This window comes from Crocodylus siamensis, chromosome 6, assembly GCF_052110815.1.
Source record: "Crocodylus siamensis isolate JL-2025a chromosome 6, ASM5211081v1, whole genome shotgun sequence".
In the NCBI taxonomy this organism is placed as follows: Eukaryota; Metazoa; Chordata; order Crocodylia; family Crocodylidae; genus Crocodylus; species Crocodylus siamensis.
In genome coordinates, this window is record NC_143400.1 from 2,675,388 (window position 1) to 2,698,590 (window position 23,203).

Genomic DNA, 23,203 nt, shown 5'->3' on the forward strand with positions numbered 1-23,203 from the left:
TTGAAAGAGGAAGCCAGTAATGCACCATGTTAAATATTTTAGAAGCTTGTGATGAAGAAAGTCATTAGGAAGAAAGACGTTACTAATGGGAAGTTATTAAAAAAATTAGATACAGTTTGCCTCTGACTGTAATAAAGTAAATATTAGAGTCATGCAGTTTACATTATTAGGTGCGTGTTCCTATATCATTTGCCTTGGTGGTACTTAAAGGAAAACTTACTTTATTGTTTTCCAGGTAGCACTGAAAAGTATTGTTGGCTATCCTCAAATCTGTACCCAGATTCAGAAATCTGAAATTCTGCTTTGCTGGACAGATACGTAAAGGTTGTATTTCTGTAGTTCAGTCTCAAGGGGAGAGAAAAGCCAGAGTGGGACTGTGAATAACACATTGGTATTAATTTATTTTCTTATCAGGTATTCCATAGGGACTTTATGCCCTGAGAGAAAAAAAGAAATATGGTTTAAAAATTCATCCTTAATTAAAGATTTACTCCAATAAGACTGACTATAACTATACCCATTTTAAAAAGTTACGTTGCTTCAGTTCTCTTGGGAGATTTTTTCCCCCCCATTAGAATCGAGACAAGTGACCTAGTATAAATATGCATCTTGATTAGGAGGAAAGTTTAACTGCTTATTGTTTTATGTCATCACTGTGCTGTCCTCATGGTGACCAAAGGAATTGTGTTCCCCAGAGAGCCTTTGCTGCAGTTGCACTGCCAGCGTGCCAGTAAGCTGTGCCGGCAGAGACCTCTCGTGGGGGATGCAATGTATTGCTACAAGAGGCAAACCAGGTTCTTTGGGCAGATGCAGTATCTTTTATTAGACCAACTAAATAGTTGGAAAAATTGTTCTTTGCAGGCTTTTGGAAAACAACACCCTTCTTCAGGCACAGGGAGAGTCTGCTGGTGTCCGTGCACGCTCTTGGGTAGAACAGAAGCCAATATGCAACATGCAGGTCTGTGAAAATGCAAATGTATGGCAGTGAGGTTCAAAGGGAATGGGAGACAATAGCTGTGAGAAGGTAGCTGGGGGAGGAAGGGGGAGACGGTGATATCATGTAGCTGGAAAAATGCAGACAGGTTACCTGGGGTTATCAGCTGGCAGGCACGTTATAATGTACCATAAATCCAATGTCTCTATGGCTTTTTCCGTGTGCCTGGCTGCACCCCTGGCCCATGCACACTGGGTTTTCTGGCCCAGCTGTCCGCTGTACAGCATGATCTCTTCACAACCCTTGCCACGGTAGCTATCCTGGTTGTACTTTTTCATGCAGATTAGCCTGACTTAAACACTGCTTACCGTAAGGGGATAGGAGTGTTGTAATTGCTGTAGTATAGTTCAGGGACTATCATGGAAAATGAGGGTTGAAGGGACCTCCGGAGGTCACATCTAGTCCAACCCCCTGCTCCAAGCAGGACCAGCCCCAACTCCATCATCCCAGACGAGGCTTTGTCTGCCTGGGTCTTCAAAACCTCCAAGGATGGAGAGTCCACCGCCTCTTAGTCAGAGCATCTGTCTAGCCTACGCTTCCCTTGCTGCAGCTCGAGCCCACTGCTCCTTGTCCTGTCATCTGCCACCACTGAGCTCCATCCTCTTTGGACCCCTTCAGGCAGTTGATAGATGTTGGGGGCTGGAAGGGACCTCACGAGATCATCAGCTCCGGCCCCCTGCACTTGGGCAGCTGAAGGCTGCTATTCAGTCCCCCTCAGTCTTCTCTTCTCCAGGCTAAATAAACCCAATTCCCTCAGCCTCTCCTCATCAGTCATGTTCCCCAGCCCACAACCATTCTTGTTTCCTTCTAGTGGACTCTCTCCAACTTGTCCACATCCTTTCTGTAGCGGGGGGCCCACAGCTGGACACCGGACTCCAGATGTGGCCTCCCCTGTGCTGAATAGAGGGGAAGAATCACTTCTCTCCATCTGCTGGCAACACTCCTACCAACACAGGCAGCAAGGTTTTTTTGTCTCATCTGTATTGACCGAATCGTGTATATGATTAGAGGGAGAGAGTAGACAAGCTTTCAGGCTCAAAGTGCCAAGACATGAGGAAGGAAGGTTGTGTTTAGGGCATGTTGTCTCCACTGCCTCAGTCTGGGGTGACTGATGCCCACGGGAGCTCCAGTCCTGGAGAAGACCCCAAGGCACCTGGGACTTGCAGCAATAATCTGAACGTAAGAGACTCAGATGGACAATTGGGTGCTTCTGTCCTGTTTGGCAGGAAGATTTATCCCTTTCTTGCACCATGCATGCGGTCAGCTCACCCTCTGACCCTGCACAGCAGCTCTTGGGCCCCTGCTTAGAACATGCAGCTGCAGGCCGAGCTTTCTGTTGCAGACGGGATGTTGCTCAGAGTCTCAGATGTCGTGAAGAACAAGCATAGGACGCGAGGAAGCTCCACTATAGTTCTGTGCACTTTGCCTCACTTGGCATTTGGGAAGTGACAGGGAGGGAGGCAGGCATGTGACACCAGCTGGAAGCTCTCATTTGGCTGATGGAAATGTCCCCCTTGGGAGCCAGAGCTTGAAGCCCTTTCCTTTGCACTGGAGAGCTGCATTCTGCTACCCTTTCTCCCAGCATTTGTGATTCAGAGGCTGATTTAGGACCCTGTGATCATACTAGTGCATAAGGAGCAGACCTTCAGCTTGTGTTGTTGGAAAAAAAATGCCATGCTAATTCCCTGACTTCTCAGAAACTGCACTCTTATGGGCTCTGATCTCATTTGTTAGGAGATTTTATGCAGCAGATTGTTCTCTTGTCTCCGACTCGGTACTGAACTAAGACATAATCAGTTTGAAAGGGCCCGCCAGCAGCCAAAAAAGCCCCAGTTAGGCTCCGGAGCGGCGAGAGACGCGCGGGTGAAAGCCCGCCGCTCCCCTGAAGCCCCCCAGACACCCCCCAGCAGCCGTGGAGCACCCCGCCGAGCCCCAGCACAGCCGGAGGCAAGTGGGGCCCGTGGTGGGAGGGGGTGGCTGCGTGGAGCTGGGCCGCAGCAAGCCCCGCCCAGGCCCCTACTTGGCCCAGCCCCCAGGGAGCCACGCGAACAGGCTGCGCAAACAGGCACGCTTGTCTACCAGCGCGTGAGTTAGCCCAGAGTTCGCGCAGAAGGGCGCACGGGAGGGCCCGAGACCCTGCCTGCGAACCCCCCAGGGTAGGCAGTCCCAGCCGTAGGCAGCCCACCAGAGGCATGACACGGATGGGCACGCGCTACACCCCTCGGGTCCCCTCGGGCTCTGCGGCCCCCCCTCGGGCACCTCAGAGACGGCCGCCCAGACGGAGCCCCTGGCTCTCAGCTGCGGGGGCTGCCTGTCCCTTTTTCAGGCTCTGGGGCCCGGGAGCATGGCCACCTCCCCGTGCGGGGTCTGCTCCCTACTGGGGTCTCTGGCGCGCCAGCTGGAGGAGCTCCAGGCCACAGTCCAGAGACTGCATGCCATCAGGGACTGCGAGCAGGAGACAGACTCCTACTGCCAGGCCCTTCTCCCCCGGGAGCTGCAGGGTAGACCACGGTCTCCCTCCAGGACAAAGGAGGACTCCGGGACCTCCCGCTCTGCCCAGTCAGGGGCATGGACCAAGGTGGTCAAGGGCCCCAAGGCCCGCCGCACCAAGGCCCCCCCCTCGTCGGAGCTTAGCAACAGGTTCGCACCTCCCGCTGCTCCAGCAAAGCCTGCGCAGTTGCCGGCTCCCGCAGGCAAGCCAGGCTCGACCGCAGCTACTGGCCCCGCTCTCCCCGAGACCGGATGTAAGTGTTTGTTGTGGGAGACTCCATCCCGAGGGGGCAATCTGCTGCCCCAACCCCTTAGCCCGGGAAGTCTGCTGCTCCCAGGGGCCCGCATCCAGGACATTGCGGAGACGATCCCACAGCTCCTCCGGCCCACAGACCACTACCCCATGCTCCTTATTCACGTGGGCACCAGTGACTCAGCTTGGAGCGCTCCCAGCCGGGTCATGAGGCGCTACAGGGAGTTGGGAGCGGGGCTTAGGGGTCTGGGGGCGCAGGTGGTGTTCTCGTCGATCCTCCCAGTCTCGGGCTATGGGCTGAGGAGGGAGAGGAGGATCCACGCAATCAACCAAAGACGGCGGTGCTGGTGTCATCGGGAAGGCTTTGGCTTCCATGACCACAGCCCGCTCTCTGGAGAGAGGGCAGCGAGCTGCTGGGAAGAGATGGCCTCCACCTCTCTCCCCTGGGGAGGAGGCTCTTCTCAGCCAGGCTGGCTGACCTGCTCCACCGGGCTTTAAACTAAGCCAGCCGGGGGGCAGGGGGACTACCACCACTGCTGGCCCGCTGAGCAACCCTTGCAAAGCCAGCGGGCCAAGGCACTTAAGGGAGCCTACCCCTGCCCCAGCCCTGGCACAATCTGTGGGCAAGGCAAGAGCCCCTAAGGGGACGCTTGCCTGTCTGTACACAGATGCCAGGCGCTTGGGGAATAAGCAAGAGGAGCTCGTCCTCCTGGTCAATGCAAATAATTATGATGTCATTGGGATAACAGAGACCTGGTGGGACTCCACCCATGACTGGACCTCGGGTATAGATGGCTATACCCTGTACAGGAGGGATCACGTAGATAAAAGGGGTGGGGGTGTAGCTCTCTATGTGAAGGAAAACTACATGTCCCTGCAAGCTGATCTTGGTGACCAGGGTGGACGACTGGAGACCCTCTGGGTTAAAATCCATGGGGAACATGGCACAGGGGACACAACAGTGGGAGTCTACTACCGACCTCCCACCCAAAGTCCCGAGCTTGACCAGAAGTTCGCCTGGGAACTGACTGAGGCCGCTTGCTCCAGGACCTTGGTTGTCATGGGTGACTTCAGTTACCCGGACATCTCGTGGGAAGATCACTCAGCAAAATCCGAGCGGTCGCAAAGCTTTCTCTCGTGCGTGGATGACCTCTACCTGACTCAAGAAGTCTATGGGCCAACGAGAGGCAAAGCGCTGCTTGACCTGGTACTGGCTACGGGGGACGACCTAATCGGCGACCTAGTGATCGATGGGAAGCTGGGTGGCAGCGACCACGAGCTGATCACCCTCACCATCTGCTGTAAAGCTGGCAAGTCAGTCAGCAACACAGAAGTCCTTGACTTCAGAAAAGCCGACTTTGACAAGCTCAGGAGGCTTGTCAGTCAGGCCTTTAGGGACCACGACCCCAGGGAGAGGGGAGTTCAAGAAGAGTGGTTGCTCCTCAAGGAAGCGATCCTCAGTGCACAAGCTAAGTCTATTCCATCTCGGAGGAAAGGCAGCAAGAAGGCACAGCAGCCCCCCTGGCTCTCCAGGGACCTAGCAAACCTCCTGCGGCTAAAAAGAAAAGCCTACAAAGGATGGAGGATGGGATTAATCGCCAAGGAGGATTATTCTGCACTGGTCCGGTCCTGCAGGGAGCAAACAAGGAAAGCCAAGGCAGCAACTAAACTCCAACTAGCTTCGAGCATCAAGGACAATAAAAAGTCCTTTTTCAGATATGTGGGGAGCCGGAGGAAAAGCAAGGGCAACGTTGGACCCCTGCTGAACCAGATGGGGCAACTGACAACTGACACCCAGGAAAAAACCAACCTATTAAATGGGTACTTTGCGTCAGTCTTTCATCAGTCCCATGGGATGCCCATGCCTGCTACGGGACAGGGAGGTCCGGGTGAGGGAGATCCCCTGCCCTCCATCAATGCTGACCTTGTGAAGGAGCACCTTGAGAAGCTGGATACCTTCAAGTCAGCCGGCCCTGACAATCTGCACCCCAGGGTACTCAAGGAGCTGGCGAGCATCATAGCCCAGCCCCTGGCACGGGTCTTCGAGAGCTCCTGGCGCTCTGGTGTAGTGCCCGAAGACTGGAAGAAGGTCAAAAAAAGCAACCAAAACGCTGGCTTGCATCCATAGATGCTTCTCAAGCAATTCCCAGGATGTCCTTCTCTCCCTGTACTTGGCCTTGGTGAGGCCTCAGCTGGAGTACTGCATCCAGTTTTGGGCTCCACAATTCAAAAAGGATGTGGAGAAGCTTGAGAGAGTCCAGAGGAGAGCCACGCGCATGATCAGAGGTCAGGAAAGCAGATCTTACGATGACAGGCTGAGAGACATGAGACTCTTTAGCCTGGAAAAGCGCAGGCTCAGGGGTGATCTGATGGCCACCTATAAGTTTATCAGGGGTGACCACCAGGACCTGGGGGAACGTCTGTTCACCAGAGCGCCCCAAGGGATGACGAGGTCGAACGGTCACAAACTCCTGCAAGACCGTTTCAGGCTGGACATAAGGAAGAATTTCTTTACTGTCCGAGCCCCCAAGGTCTGGAACAGTCTGCCAGCGGAGGTGGTTCAAGCACCTACATTGGACACCTTCAAGAGCAAATTGGATGCTTATCTTGCTGGGATCCTGTGACCCCAGCTGACTTCCTGCCCGTTGGGCGGGGGGCTGGACTCAATCTTCCAAGGTCCCTTCCAGCCCGAATGTCTATGAAATCTATGAAACCTCTGTGTAGTGTTAGGGGCTGCTGTGATGTTGGAGTTAGCATCTTTCATAAGTTTCCAACTGAAACAATGGTCCCTTTTGAGCATAAAAGATTACAAATACCTTTTCCCAGATATTACAGTAGTGGTGGAGGGTATAGCTCGTATAGCTCAGACTTTAAGGTAGGTGTTACCATTCAGCTCCTCTTAAATTCCATTGTATTATATTATTTTGGATATAATTATCCTGTGTTATAAAATGCTGTATTATGTTGTCTGTTGTTTAACAGTGGTCTCACTTTGCCCGAAGCATGACTGAGTCCGTCATCCATTTTATTTGTTAAGTCTGTAAAGCACTTTGGCTTCCTTAGGTTGACGGGCAGTACAGATGCTAAGGGCACGATGTAAAAGCTGTGCTGGGCTTTTATCTTCCTGAGCAGGTCCATCGGTCTCTGTCCCTCAGTCTCTCTCTCTCTCCCACTCTCTCTCTATCTTCGTACAGGCACAGAAGAATAGCTTTATGAAGATTTTAAGAACTTCTGTCATTAGACAGACTAGGTAGGAGACAATAACACTGAAGAGCAAAAGGATCATAACTGATCGTAGGGAGGAAGGGAGATTGAGCCTGGTATATGGCTGTAGGACTGTGAGTAATGCTAAAGAAAAATAAAAGATGGTTATCATAGCAGGGGTGGTTTTCCAGTCCAGTTCGCTGGAATGTGAGGGTACTGCAGGAATTGGCTCGGGTAATTTCAGAGCATTGGCCATCCTTTTTGAGAACCAACGGAGGTTGGGTGAGGTCCCAGGTAACTAGAAAAGGGCAAATATTGTGCCCCTCTTTAAGGAAAAGGAGGAGGATGTGGGGAACTACAGACCAGACAACCTAACCTATATACCCAGAAAGATCATGGAGCAGGTCCTTGAAGAAGCACCAAGAGGAGAACAAGGTGATCAGAAACAGTCAATGTAGACTCACCAAGAGCAAGTCATGCCATACCAATCTGATTTCCTTCTATGATCAAGTGGCAGGGTCTGTGGATGAGGGGAGAGCAGTGGACATGGTGGATTCATAACTGGTTGGATCATCCTACTCGGTAATTACTCCTCAATGGCTCAATGTCTAGTTGGGAGGAGTTATCAAATGGGGTTCCCGAGGGATATGTCCTGGGTCTGGTATTGTTCAGCATCTTCATTAATGATTTGGATAATGTCGTTGAGTGAAAGCTTAGGAAATTTGCAGATGATGCCAAATTGGGTGGAACTGTGGAAACTGTGGCGGACAGAACTGGGATCCAGAATGACCTGCATAGACTGGGGAAATAGTCCACAGTCAGATGAGCTTCAGCAAGGACAAGTGTGAAGTCTTGCATTTGAGATGGAATAACTGCATACACAAATATAGACTTGGGAATGACTGGCTAGGCTCCAGTGCTGCAGATTCTTCCTCTCTCCTCAACACTGTTGAGGCCTCACCTGGAAGGCTGTATTCAGTTTTGGGCCGTGCTTCAAGAAGGACATGGGCATCCTGGAAAGAGTCTAGCACAAGGCAGGAAAAATGATCCGGGGACTGGGAGACTAGACTTATGGGCTATGGACAGAAATTACACACAAACTGGTATAAGTGATCGGAAACTGGTTCAAATCTGTAACATAACAGAAGTTCAGTGCACATAAACTGCTTTCAAAATAGCCAAAACTTGTTTAAGATAAACCTGGATGGATGTCATATCAGACTTAACAGTTTTAAGTTAAATTGGTTTTTTGAACTTCTGTCCAGATCCCCTCCACATGCAAGTTAACTCATAGTTCCCCAGCATCCCAGGATGCACCTCCCTACAAACTCTCCCTTGCAGAGTGGGCAGGCTTGGCCTATGTGGTCTGCTCCTGCTGAGCAGGGAGGTAGCTCCTCCCAGCTCCTGGCCTGGGCCACTGCAGGCCTGAGGCTGCATTTCTGGAATCAAAAGTGAATGTCTGTTCGCTTGCTTATGGGTTCAATCGATGCAGCTTAAACTAGCCTGAGAAGATTGAATCAATGCTCAGGCATTTTCACTGTCTGTACTTTAGCCATGGGGAAAGACTGAAAGAACTAAGGTTATTTAACCTGGAGAAGGGAAGACTGAGGGAGGCTTGATATACACTCTTCAAATACCCGAAGGATGGTTACAGAGAGGATGGAGGTAAGTTGTTTGGTTTTTTTCCCTGTGAATGTAGGGAACAGGAATAGGAGCAATAGCTTCAAGCTGCAGCAGGAGAAATTTAGGCTGGTGGTTAGGAGGAATTTGACTATGAGAGTAGTCAGGCACTGGAACAGGCCATCTAGAGAAGTTGTGGATTTTCCATGCTTGGAAACTTTTCAAGAGCAGGTTTAGTCAAGGATGATCCAGCCTTGAGCAGGGGGCTGAACTACATGACCTTATGAGGTCCTTCCCAGCCCAACTTTCCTGTGAGCCTATGTGGACATCTACCAAGAGGAGTGGTGGAAGCCCCTTTGCTTGTGAGGTTTAAAAACGGGGCAAAACAATGGAGTGTATACTTCATCAGGAAATGCACGGTAGATTGCAGGCTCGTTTTCGATTAGGCTTTAGCAACATTTGTCGTGTAATTAATTCCAAATCGTTTTCTTAGTGATGCAGCTTACATGTTTCCACATGGCTTGTTTTGGTCTGTTATTCTGAAATATAATTTGGTTGAAAGAGGTCATTTGTATCAAGAAACAGGGAAACACAGGCTTAACATGATAGATCTCAGATGCTAGTGGCATCAAGGGTTGTGATGCTCCCTACTCCCTGTATCATAAATGTTTTTAAATGGAGGAGTTTAGTTATGTTTTTTATGGACATAATTTCCAAAAAATCACAGCAATTTATGTCTGAGTGAAGTAAAAAGAAAATGAGAAAATTGACTTTTTAAGTAAGTAAATGGGCTTTTATAGAGACTACTCGGATATAATGTATTTTACTCTGCGCGCGCGTGTGTGTGTGTGCGCACGTGTGTGCATGTTTCTCAGAAGTTTTCTGTGCCTTTAGGTTATACTTCAAAAGTGATGATATGTATGACTCAATTAACTGTTTGCAAAGTCTACTTGAAAATATACAGGAGAGGAACAAAAGTGCTTTTTTTTTTTTTTTTTAATAAATTTTTCCCAGAAATTACTTAGCATTTTATTACATTCTCGGTTAAGATATCCATTACTCTTCAATTTATGTTTAATTCATTATTAGTATTATCACTATTGTTTTAGTAGGCAATAGTCTATTATTTTCACAATTATTATTTTACTTTTGTCTCACTGGGTGGGGAGCTCCACCGGGGCCAGGGCTGGGATCTTGCAGTGGTGACAGCGTGGCCTGGAGCCAGAGCAGAACCGCAATCCACTGCCCGCATGCCCCGCTAGCGCTTCTGGGTCCGATTCCATGGAAACCCTGGCCCCACACTGTCACTGCTCCGCCACATCTTTGGGTCTCCATGGAAACCAGTCGCAGCGACATGGACTGGGGCTGCTGGGAAATGGAGACCGCCACTAGCCCCATCTGGCCCACAGGTTGGACTTTGCCCACTCCTGAGCTGGACTGTTCTCAGTGGGGGCAGACGGCAGAACAAGGAGCCACAGTCTCAAGCTTCAGCAAGGGAAGTTGAGGTTGGATATTAGGAAAAAACTTTTTCACTAGGAGGGCAGTAAAGCACTGGAACAGGTTATCCAGAGGTGGTGCAATCTCCGTCCTTGGAGGTTTTGAAGACCCGGCTAGACAAAGCCTTGGCTGGGATGATGGAGTTGGAGCTGGTGCTGCTTGGAGCCGGGGGTTGGACTGGATGGGACCTCCTGAGGTCCCGTCCAGTCCTAATGGTCTATGATTTTTTTTCTTCATGTACTTCATGTAATTCCTAATCGCGTGGAACAATGAACCGCTGTTTATGGTCGGCAGAATGACGGGGAGATGGGCGCTGGAGGGTGCTGTGCTATGTTTGAAATAAAAGACATTTGTTGTCATTCAGGAAGACGTTCCTTCTTTTTGAGAGAAGTTCTTCCTGGAAAGAAGTTTGAATAGAAATGGAGTTATGTCTAGAGTTATGGCAAGCTATATCATTTAAGCCCTTACACTGTGAAACAGGAGTTCAAAACTAAAGTGCGAGTTGAGTCATGCCTATTGCATGACAATTTTTTAACCAGCTGGATGTAAAGTAGCAATGAAAATCTGCCTTTGGTAGGGTAGACAGTCACTTCAGATACAAAGGGCAATTATTTTGAGTACTTGAGATTTACACAGAGATAATTTCAGTAGCCAAACATATATAATTTATTTATATTCCAAAGCTGTTACGTGTTGTACACAATAATATACATGTACTTATGGCTGACTATAACTGCTTTTCAAAAACGCCTAAAGGCATTTTTCCTCCTAATTATTTGCTAGTGAACATCTGGTTCCTCACTCCCTCCCGAATGAAACTTGGTTAGAAAAAAAAAAATTCACAGAAACCCCTGATGGAGGGAATGTGACTGCCGTGTGCAACAAAGGCACGCATGCAGTACGTGGTGCTGTTTTTAGATTTGGTTGGACTCCGGATGCTCAAGTAGACGTCATGGGAAATAGCCTTTTTTCACTTGCTGCTGGTTTAAAAAAAATGGCAGCCTTTATCCTCTGACAACGAGGTGACCTTGCTGTAATTGCTTTGGTCGGCTCCGGAGTAGATTCTTGTATTGTATTGTAATGTGCTTGAGTCCACTCAGACTGAAGATAGACAGGTTGGAGGTACCTACTAATTAAGCAGCGTTTCCCAGCAGGAGTGTGCTGCACTGGTTCTCTGGGCTCTTCACGGGAAACCACAGGGTTTCCAGGTAGGATGCAAGGTGTTAAATTGAATCTTCAAAGTCACAAGACCCAAATCTCGAAGGAGTTTACCTTTCTTCTACTCTGCTTTGTGACCTCAGATAAAACGGGAGTTGTAGCTGGGATCTCTAAAATGTCAAAGATGGTGTGAAAGGAGGAGTCTGGCAGGATGGCTTCAGGGAGTCCCATGAACTTGGGAATTGAGCTTCCACGTGGGTTTGCTAGAGCGCCCCAGCGTTGGCCATCTGCCATGCTGCAAAGTCCATTGTCGTCTTAGACGTCCAGGGAAAAAGTAGAGCCAAGATTTGAGGAGGGTTTTTCCCCCTTTGCTGTGGCTGACACGTGTGTTCCCTTTTATCTTGTTATCTGGCATCTTTGTATGTGTGGCAGTGAGATGCAGAGTCCGTTAGGTATCACTTTCTTTTTATGTTCAGCTTCTGTAGGACTTTTATAGGCCATGGGGTGGATTGGAGCCTCAGTGTGCCTGGCGCTGTGTGTCCGGTACACCTGTCCTACCTGGGGAGAATGTACATCTGATTTTACTGAAAAAGAGCATTTCCATGCCAACTTCCAGTGCATAGGATGGGCAAATGTTAGATAGAGTTTTGAGACCGAAAAACATTGGTAAGTAATTATTCATCCCACCAAACCCCTCTCTTCTCTGGGCTATGGTCTACTTTAAATGTTGCCACAACCCTGCAAAAAGGCAGTGTTACTTTGCAATCAGGCCTTTGTTTTTGGAAAGATGAACAGAGCTATGTGAGCAAAGAGCAGCATTGACAATTTAAAATAGACCTCAAATGGCACATCTAGCTTGTTCAAAAGCCACAACTATAGTGAATGTCTAAATGAAAACTGCATGACTTTTTGCATTAAAATATCTTTACCTGGCTCTTTTTTTTTTTTCCTCCTTTAGGATTGCTATTTTTCTTACAATGGAAAGGCTGGTTGTCTATCTATTGGTTATTAGCACAGCTGTGAAGGCTATGATGTGTCCAAAACGATGTATGTGTCAAAACCTGTCTCCATCCTTCACCATCCTTTGTACAAAGACTGGGCTTCTGTTTGTCCCCCCCAGCATTGACAGAAGAACAGCAGAACTAAGGCTAATGGATAACTTCATCACCACCCTTAGGAGAAAGGATTTTGCAAATATGACCAATCTTATTCATTTGACACTATCAAGAAATACAATAAGTCAAATTATGCCTTATGCATTTTTTGATCTTAAAGGCCTTCATGCGTTGCACTTGGATAGTAATAGACTGACTTATATCAATGAGGATCATTTCAAAGGTTTAATTAACCTGCGTCACCTAATACTTAGTAACAATCAATTAAACTATATCTCCCCTGGGTCTTTAGATGACTTCATTGAAACCATTGAGGATCTGGATCTATCCTATAATAATTTAGTTAATATTCCTTGGGAGACCATTGGAAAGCTGTCTAATGTCAATACAGTGAGTTTGGATCACAACCTCATTGAGTTTGTTCCAGAAGGAATCTTCTCAAACCTTCACAAACTTGCTCGACTGGACATGACATCCAACAAGCTGAAAAAGATTCCCCCTGATCCTTTGTTCTCAAGAATACCTGTGTATGCTAAATCAAAAGGGTCTCCGTTATCATCTCTGGTGCTTAGTTTTGGAGGAAACCCTCTGCACTGCAATTGTGAATTAGTGTGGCTGAGACGCCTCACCAGAGAAGATGATCTAGAAACATGTGCCTCACCACCTGAGCTGATGGGCAAATACTTCTGGACCATTAAGGAGGAGGAGTTTGTCTGTGAACCGCCAATGATAACCCACCGGACACCAAAGCTGGTGGTCATGGAAGGCCAAAGCGTCTCTTTGAAATGTAAAGCAGTCGGTGACCCGGATCCCTATGTTCGGTGGATCTCACCTGAAGGGAAGCTGGTCTCCAATACGTCTAGGACAATTTCCTATGAGAATGGGACACTGGATATTTTATCGACTTCCCTAACAGAAAAAGGCACGTTTACCTGTATAGCATCCAATGCTGCTGGGGAGTCCACAGCTCCTGTTGAACTGGTTGTTAATCCTTATCCTAATCTTGCTAACAGCACCAACTGTGACAAAGACGCTGAGCCGGGGCCTTCAGACATTCTTATATCAGCGAAGTCAAGTTTCCCTAATGAAACTAAAGCTCAGCAAGAGAAAGTTGTGGTTGCTGAGCTGACTTCATCCTCTGCTCTCATACAGTGGCCTTCCCAGCATCACATCCCTGGAATAAAAATGTACCAGATTCAGTATAACAGCTCTTCTGATGACATACTAGTTTACAGGTAATCCTGCTTGCGTAGCAATCCAAATGTCATGGCAGAGTAGCAAATCAGGATATCAGAAAGTAAGTAGGTGTTTAAATGTACCCAGTGTAATAGTCGGTGCCTCAGTCAATTCTCTAACACAGTGGTTTTCAACCCCTGGTCCACAGGCCCCTGCGGGGTCCACAGGCTCTGTCTAAGGGGTCCGCAAAAGATGACTGTGGTCAATCAAAAGTATGTGAATACCCACACTTAGCATTCAAAGGGGTCCACGCCACCAGTTGAAATTTCCAAAGGGGTTCGCACCTCCATTTTGAAATTTTTTGAGAGGACCACAAATGAAAAAGGGTTGGAAACCACTGCTTCATTGTTATGCCACTCCTAATGGCTGCTGCCAACGCAGGGGATGTCGTGTAAAGACATGGTAGGAAAAAACCTCCCAGGGCAAATGTTGGTGGTAAGTAGCTCTTGCTGTGTCCAGGACTTGCTGCAAATGGACATCAACTGTACCAACTGTCTCGCAGATATTCATTGCGTGTAATATAGGAAGCTCTGGGGGAATGCCCTTGTTGACCTGTTTTTCATTTGTTGTCTCCAATTATTGAGGAATTAAGATAATATTAGAAATAATACATTCACTTCTGCCTCTTATTAGAGGATCTCTGAACACTTGATTAGATATAAACTAAGCTTCCAGTAAGCCTTGCAAGGCTGGTTAATGTTATCACTATTTTTAAACTGAGAGAAATTGAGACTGATGCATGATTTACATGTCATTTGAATTAAATATGTATTTGTTTCATTTAAAATATGAGGAGAGAAAATATTCAGAACCCAAGATTGTTGGAAGTTGCATTGTATACTTATGTTATAAATGTACTTGGGAAGGTCTATATTCCTACTTGTTTGTCTTGTGTATATTGGCTAAGTACAGACATTCAGGACCTAAAATCGAGTTCAGAATGGCTGCCTGATCTAAACCTAATTCATCCTGGTACCGACCTTACCCTTCCAGACCCGGTCTCAATGACCAGCACTCGGTCTAAACCTGTAACTGTACAGAAGTTCCACGCACACAAGCTGGTCTAAAAATGGCAGGACCTGATTTAACATAAACCTGGATCTGTGTAGTATCCCACTCATTCGGTTTAGGTCAAACCAGTGCATGGGACTTCTGTCCGCTTCCCCTGCGCTGCCCCGCTGCAGACCAGCCTGGTCTGGTTTTTGCTCTGCCCCAGCCCCTTGCTCCCTCCCAGCCAGCACTCTTAACCCCCATCCCACAAGGCACTCTGGGTACAGCCGGTTTTACCAGAATGTGCTGCTGCTGGCGCCAAGCAAATAAGTCCCAGTGGAGGGACGGAAGGGGGGGGGTAGGTTTACTGGGGGGAACCTACCCTGCCCATGGGCTGCGCCTTTCCCCAACCCTCCCACCCCACCCATAGGTAACGCCTGCTCACCATCCCCCAGCAGACCCCCAATCCCCTATAGTCTGCTGGACCCCCAACCACCCCCCCGGCTATCCCCCCAATCCTAACTTACCTGATATCAGGCAGCCATTTGAATCGATTTAGCCTCCCACTAACACCTCGAATGTCTGTACATAGCCATTAGGACTGACTAGGTAAATTCAGAAATTGCATTTATACAGCTGCTTTAGAGGTACAGGAAACCAAATTCCATGGCACAAGTGATAACATAATGTGTTTTTCAAGCGTTGGGCATTTAGAGTCTAAAGAGTGTCTAATTGGAGTTATTTTGGTAAAATTTGCTTGGGATTAACTATATGACTTCTAGATTTTGATGGGCATCATAAAGTGTAAGTTTGTTACAGCCCCCCTATGCAAAGAGGATTTTCATTCAGATTAAATCTCACTATTTCCAGTTATTTTTGTGATTAAATAGTGGAACAATTGTTGAATCCAGAACTAGAATGTGAGCCATGTGAGTTAGTTTGTCGGGTTATAGATCCCAGGAAGTAACAGCTTTTCCAAAAATAATGGATCTGATTCGCCTTTTACTTATATCAATTTTCCCTTGGGAAACTTCACTGATCTCAATTGAGATGGTTGCAGCTTGTTGCAGGCTGTGTGAGAGGCGTATCCAAGCTAGTCGATTTAAAATAGGGAACAGTGTTTCTCTGGAAAGTGTAAGCTATCCAAACTCCAAGAAAACCATTTTTTTCTTTCATTTCTGCTATTTTAAATGTGCTGTCATTAGAAACCTACCTTTATTAACTAAATGTAATGATACTTTTTGTCAGATTTTAGTGTTATTGTAGGATTTATTCTCACATGGGCTTGCTGAATAGCTCATCTTCATATGCTTAATATCACAAAACATTGTTAACCGTCTCTGAAGGGCTAGAAATTATCTCGTCATGTGTGCAGATGTACAAAGCAAACACCTGTCTGTGTGATTCCTCCCATTTGTGTGCTGGAAGCTGTAAACTCATTTTAAGGTTCAATCACAAATGTGGTTGTTCAGCTCTGAGGATTGTGAAAACGGTTCCACAAATGTCTGGTTCTTTGTTAGGGACCACAGCATGGCCATTGTCCTGTGGTGGTTTCGTTAAGTTAAAGCCTACCCCCATCTTCTAGGAACAATCCCATTTTATTTTTTTTAAATAATGGAAATAGGTGCATTCTGTCCTCAGAAATTTTGGTGCCTCATTTCATCAGAGAATTGGAAGATGAAACATGAACCTGCCGGCTATGCAGGTAATTGGAGTGAAAACTGGGTTGAGTTTTCTTCCGTGTTTTGCAGAGTTTGGTTTAAAGTTCAGATGTAAAGTGTCGTTTAAAGAGCTCTATAGTACATAGATGAGAGGCTGCCTCTGGCGGTTGTTTGAGAAACTAGAGCACAAGGAAATAAGTACCATTTGGGTCCATGTAGCTCAGTGTCCTGTCTCTGACACTGGCAGGGGTGGATGCTTTAGAGCAGGGGTGCTCAACCCCTGGCCCGCAGGGCTACATCTGGCCCATGGAGGGGCTCCCACAGGTCTGGAAGTTTGGTGGTGGGGGAGTGGTGGCACTGCTCCCCCCCGCGCTCCCCGCCAGTTGCCAAATTTCTAGACCCAGTAGCTCCCAAAGCCCTGCACGCTGATCAAGCACCCAATCCTGGTGCACGATGGCATCACCAGGCCCCAGGACCCAGTCCCAGGAAAGAGCAGCACCAGCTCCCTCAGCCCAAATGAGGGGGCAGCGCCAGGGCCCAGTCCCAGGATGCACGAGCCAAGGAAGGGGCAGCGCCGTCATGGCAGACGGGGCTCGATGTAGCCATGGACCTCTGCTTTAGAGGGAGAGCGTATCCCCAGGGTACATCTAGAGTGGCCTATCCACTGTCATTGGCTTAGAGACACATCCCTGACTCTTCTGTTTAATAGCTATTAATGGGCCCATTTATCTAGTTCCTTTTTTGAATCTGGTTATATTCTCTGCCTCTACAACCTCCTACACTGATGAGTTCCAGAAATTAAGTGTACGCTGCATAAAAAAAAAAGTACTTGTTAATTTTAAACCTGTCTCCTGCTTGATATAAATTACTTTTATCACGCATTACAAGGAATAGTTAAGTGGAGTCCTGATGAATGTAAATCAAGTAACTCGAGGCAGCAAATTGGTGTTTCACAGTTCTTGGTTTAGTTTGAGAAGTACTTTCTGGGCACTACTGCTCCTTAAAACAAAACTTTTAAAATTAAGTGCACTGTTGACTTGAGCTAGACATAGCCCATGTCCTGGTACCAGCATGTGTGTCATCTCTTGAATCTTTGCAACACCATATGCCTGATTCTTCCGGAGAAGTCAGTCCCCTGTGTCCTCAAGGGGACTTTTCAAAAAGAATCGAGCATCCCCTGGCATAGTAACAAGTTATAGTCCTTGACATATTCCAGAACAAAGATAGCAATTTATTGTGGATACATTTTGAACTTTCTGAATGTTTAAAAATTAATACATGAGTCATACAGTAACTCTTTAATAAGTCAAGAAGTAAACGGCTAAATAGAATGGCGCTATTGATGGACTCGTCCCTAGGAAAGAGCTCTTCGGAAGAAATGGGGTGGGGGTAAAGGGCGGGGACTGCGTTCACACATCCCTTCCACATTTCAGTCCGGATCTCTACTAGATGAAAGGCTCGGTTAAGTAACAAAGCAATAAAAGAAATTGTGCTTCAAATCGGAGAGCAAGGATTCCAATTAGTTATAATATAATCCGTTTCATCGAGACTGACGTTCATATGGTCAATTGCCACGGTAAATAATCATCAAAGACAGGTCTTAAAGGAAATCCTGTACAGAATGACGGGGAGTGATGATTGAGCAGTAATTCTGTGCTTGCAGTTATCTGAGCAATTGTTACACCGTTAACACTCCTCTGTGTGTGTATTTTAAGCTGCGTGAATTAATGGTGCCAGGAATCCCCAAGTACTGTGCTAACCCCTAACTAGTTCGGTAACTGCTCTGTGTTTCCAGTCTGCAAAACCGGCAGAATGCTACTGATCCTTCTCGCAGGAGCTCTGGGAAGGATGACTTGGCATATAATGATGTCAGGAGCCATAGAGTAGTGCTCCCAGAGAGCAGCGACGGTTCGGCCTTGCTGCAGAAGGATTACGGGAAGCAAAAAGCTGCTTTTAGCCTAGGGCCCTAATGTGAAGGCAGTGGTAGTTCCTAGGCTCCTTGCTGTAATCGGCATCTGACAGACAATAACTTCTTTTTTTTAAAAAAAAGAAGAAAAAGAAAACAACCCCCCGCCCTCTCCCAAAAAACCCCCATAAGCAATTGTATGATGTGTGAGAAGCGTGTCCCCTTTGTGAAGGTGAGTAATATCTAACAGCCAGCGTATGCTTAGACCATGTGAGTGGCAGTTTCTATGGTAACTTCATTTTACACTGAATAATTTAAAGAAGTCTTTTCCTTTCTAATTCTGTTGCCTTCCACCTCCTACATCACCTCTTCCCTGTTTTTCTCACCCTTCCTTCTGCTCCCTCCTTTCAACAGATATTGTGTTGACATTGTAGATGTAAATTAATGTGCTTTTATACATGCAGATCCAAGGAAGGGAGAGGAGGAGGAGACAGGCGTCCAAATTAACCTGTTGGGTCATGGTAAATTTTTTAGGATCACAGAATCATGGAAACCTTGAGCACCTTGCAGACAGTTACGCGCCCCAGTTCTTTTTTCCATCCCCTCACTTGGGTATTGCATCCAAGAAAACAAACACATAATTAATGTTCAAGGCTAGGGGCAGAAGTTACACAACACCAGTATAAGTGATCAGAAACCAGTTCAAATCTGTAACGCGACAGAAGTTCAGTGCATGTAAACCACTTTCAAAATGGCTGAAACCAGTTTAAGATAAACCTGGATGGATGTGCTATCACACTTAACTGATTTAGGTTAAATCGGCTTATTGAAATTCTGTCCCAGGTCCCCTCCAGATTCAAATTAACTCACAGTCCCCCAGCATCCCAGGATGCTTTGTGCCTCCACCCCCTCCGCACCCCTTACACAGGCTAGTCTTGGCCCAAGCTGTCTGCTTCAGCACAGCAGGGAGCTGTGCTCTATCGCCCCCCCAGTGCCTGGCCTGGGCCACTGCAGGCAGGTGGCTGCTTTCTGGAATCAGAAGTGAATGTCTGTTCACTTGCTTATCGGTTCAATCTCCGCAGCTTAAACTAACCTGTGAAGATTGAATCGGTTCCGCCTCGGGCTTTTTGACTGTCTGTACTTAGCCCAAATGTAACTGAAGTGCAGGAAGTGACATTTGCTGCTTTTTCATGTTTTTTGAGACCCCTCCCGGTCTGTTGGTCATATAGGCTGCCTACACACATGCTCAGAGGTGGGAGGGGAGCATTTTAATTAGAGTGTTTCTTAGCCAGCCACTCTTAATTAAAACACTGCAGTATCATGTGCGTTAGGCACATTTAGAAATGGCCACAGGACATTTCACCTAAAGCTCACTCAGAGGTTTAGTTACAGCACCCTACGGCCATTTTTAAATACTTAAGGGCTTAACACACATGATGCTGTGGTGATGCTGCAGCATCTGAATTCGAATGCATAGCATTCTGTGCAACGCATGCTAATTAGAGCGCCAACGAGCACCCATATAGGCAGCCATACTGACCATTAGCACTACTAATATTATCATACCTATGTCTGCTGCTTGCAGGCTCTGTAAAATGGAGACATCTCAGCAGTACGATTTCTGTATCACCTGATATCTCTCAAGTGTTCTAGCTGGGGGCCTGGGAATGTTTCTGGCCATTACCCAATACTGACAGACCCTTCATTTCCATACTAAAGTAGAAATTTTAATATGTAAGCTACAAGTCCTAGAAGAGAGTGACCAGTCACCAAGTACTAGAATTTACAGATTTTTCAGAGTTTATGCTTTTTTATGGTATTTTAAAACAGATCTCTTTGAGAATTTAATGAAAAAGTAGCCTTTTAATGTTGTTTGTTCCTTGTTCTCTATGGTTATTCTCTGCTGTTCAACCATGGTAGACATTGCCAAAATTGTTAGGATTGGAGTAGGATGGTCTTGTCTCTCTGTGTTCATCACTTGGTTTTTATCAGGATTGAGACATGAGATGCCCATCTGTATAGTTTTCAGATTGATCGTTCATAACAGAAGTTATTTGCTGGGAAAAGGAAATAGTGTATCTTAAAATCATTGATGGTAAGTAAAATCTGCCATTTGCAGATGGCCACCTCAAGGCCTGTTCATTGTTTGCCTAATTGAAATCTCATTTGTGCATAGCCTTTTTGTGCTGACAGTCTGCAGAGGATTAAATTTCACCTTGAAACATTTGCATATAACTGGGCTAATGCATCCTTGTAATGGGATTTATTTCATTTAGTGTCTTTTTCAAACACTTCACTTTTTTGTCCACATTAAGTTAAAAATGTGTAGGTGGGTTTTCAAAACAGATTCTTAATAGATCTCTTTGGGAAGTTATAAAACCCTACTGTTTGTTAAAGTGACTTTCCTGTGCTGTTTTCATGACTCCCTGATGTTACAATATTGCACTGGCTTCTCCGTACAATGCAATTTTAATAATGCTAATTAGAGACTGAAAGGGAATGATAAAGATGCTTTCAAAATATAATTGCGGATGTTATGCAGAAAGTAGCTGTAGCTGCCAGTGAAATTCTATCAAAAATATGGGTAGAAATATAGATTAAAATTCAGGGAGGTCTTAAATTAGGGTGTGCTCTTGCTTGCCAGCTCCCTTTTCTGTATCTCATGTCCCATTTTTTGTCCTTCTCATGTCTGTTCCATGTTGCATATTAATTTCAGAAACAATTTATTTTTAGTCTGTTCTAGAAGTGGAGGTTGCAGGGAGGGGGACAGGTGCTGGGGGGGCAGGCAGCAGGGGGTGAATGGAGGTCAGGTGCAATGATCAAGCTGCTTGACACCCCTCTTTCCTCCCTGCTACCTCCCCAACTGCCTCTGCCACTGCCTGCTCCCCCCAGCACTGCCTTTCCCACTGCAGTTGTGGAGGGACAATGCATTCAAGACAACCCTGCAATAATTAGATTATGTATGCAGAAATTTGTAACAAATTTATAAATATTCCATTTATAGCGTCTAATCAGTGGAGGGGCGTCTTAAATTCAGAGTTGTCTTGGATTTGGGAACAAACAGTATATCTGTTGGGTGTACAGAGCTTTCCACTTACTTTACTGGGACTTCTGGATGTAGAACAAATGCTGGAGAAGGCCAAAAACAGGCATGATAGACTAAAATTATAGCTTTAGCAAACTGTTATGCAAATCTATCAGCACAGGTGTACACATTTTGTTCACTAGCTTTTTACCATTATGACAGAGAACAGTGCAAGAACTGATATTTTACTTGTCCATCAAACTTGCACACGACTCATCTTGATTGAGTAGGTGAGAATAATTTTGCAAGGCTGGTTTTAAGTGAAATTTTCTTTTCTGCGTTTCCAGAAAAATATACACATGGTAGATTAGCAGAAGCATTGGGGAACAAAACAATATTGATTAACGCTGAGCACCAGGACAACCCAAAGTATCATTATGTATAACAGGTGTTTGTTTTATGAGAAAATTGCTTATAAATGTGTAAATTAATTGCTGTCTGGTACCCAAATGAATGCATTTTATGGAGCATGGTGCAGCTCTGGAGGTGCATTCAAAATGGCAGCAGAGGCAGGCAGTGCTCAGCGGGGAGATGAGCACGTAAATGCAATTTGAGAGTAGAGTATAAGCTAAAACCATCAGATGTAATTGTGGTGATGAGAACTCTTTTCATTCTCTGAGCAGAGACAGATCAGAATGATTTCCCATTTCCCATAACACACGGCTATGTGTGCTTCAATACATAGGCAGTCGTGTTTCCACATGCTGCAGGTTTGTAGGCATGAAGTGTTCAAACGGCCTGAGTTGCCTAAGCGCTCTTGACAGTTTTATCCCCTGTATAACGTAAAGCTGTGACTCTTCAGCTGGTATTCAAAAGTAGTTGTTCTTTGGGTGAACTTGAACTGAACGTGCATGCAGATTGTATCTGACATCCCCCGTGGTTTAAACAGTTGGAAATGCTAATTTAAGAGGAAATCTTTTTTCATGTATTGTATTTTTATGTGTAAAATGATTGTTGTAAAGCTTGATACATTCCCCCATGCTTCAGAATACAGTCATTAGTGCACATTCCAGTCGGCTTCCTATGGCTTCATTTGGGGAAGAGGGTGTGAATCAATTGAGCTTTTTTGCTCACTGGTTTTCTAAGACTTACTAGAGTATCTTCAAAGACAGGGAGAGATTTCCTTCCTAAAAATTAGCTGCATGCTACATCATATTAAAGTTCCTTTTGTTTCCCAGATATTGTATTATATTACTATACTTTTTCTGTTCCTTGATATACAACTACTGTAGCAATAATTCAGTGAGTGAATGCGTAGCTTAAAATGAAACCTTGTGCAGTCTAACACATTTGTATTGAAAGAATCAGCTAGCATTTTAATACAAAATTGTTGCATGCATTTGTCCTGCATACTGGGTAGTGAGTAACACCAGTACACGTTCAGTACGTGTTCTCTAGTCCATTCAAAATTGGTAGGTTTTACACCTTTTCAAGGGGTAAACAACTGTGTGCAATGAAAATTTGGCTTTTTATATTTTTATGAAAATTCCTAAATGTTTTATTAGAGTCTATGAATAGACAATTCAAAGATAACAGCTCCAAACCACAGGTCTAGGTATTCTCATAATCTATATTAACTTCAGTGGTCTAAAAGATGGGGGGAGTGCACCCTCAGCAAGCTTGTGGATGACACCAAGCAGCGGGAGTAGTAGATGCAATGGAGAGTAGGGCTGGCATTTAGAGACCAAAATAAATTGGAGGATTGGACCAAAAGAAATCTCCTGAGGTTCAATTAAGGACAAGTGCAAAGTCCTGCACTTAAGACAGAGCAATCCCACGCACCAGGACAGGCTGGGGGTGACGGGCTGGGCAGGAGCTCTGCAGAAAAGGACCTGGGGGTGACAGTGGGCAGTAAGATGGATATGAGCCAGCAGTGTGCCCTGGTTGCAGCATCCTGGCTGCACTGGCAGGAGCGGTGCCATCAGATCGAGGGCAGTGATTCTTCCCTTCTATTCAGCACGGGGAAGGCCACGTCTGGAGTCCTGTGTCCAGCT

At 46.2% G+C, this 23,203-nt stretch overlaps 1 protein-coding gene across 5 annotated transcripts in view; it reads left to right on the top strand.

Moving 5' to 3' along the window:
* Window positions 1–23,203, top strand: part of LOC149860434 (leucine-rich repeat and fibronectin type III domain-containing protein 1-like protein) — a 172,118-nt gene that overhangs the window by 134,908 nt on the left and 14,007 nt on the right. For 3 of the 5 annotated variants that reach the window (XM_090053273.1, XM_090053270.1, XM_090053269.1), the window contains one exon: window positions 12,175–13,566. In XM_090053273.1, coding sequence (XP_089909399.1) covers window positions 12,194–13,566 — 1,373 coding nt within the window. In that variant the 5' untranslated portion in view covers window positions 12,175–12,193. Of the gene's footprint in view, window positions 1–861; window positions 959–11,101; window positions 11,267–12,174; window positions 13,567–23,203 lie in introns of those variants that run through there. The other 2 variants (XM_090053271.1, XM_090053272.1) reach the window with 2 other exon arrangements.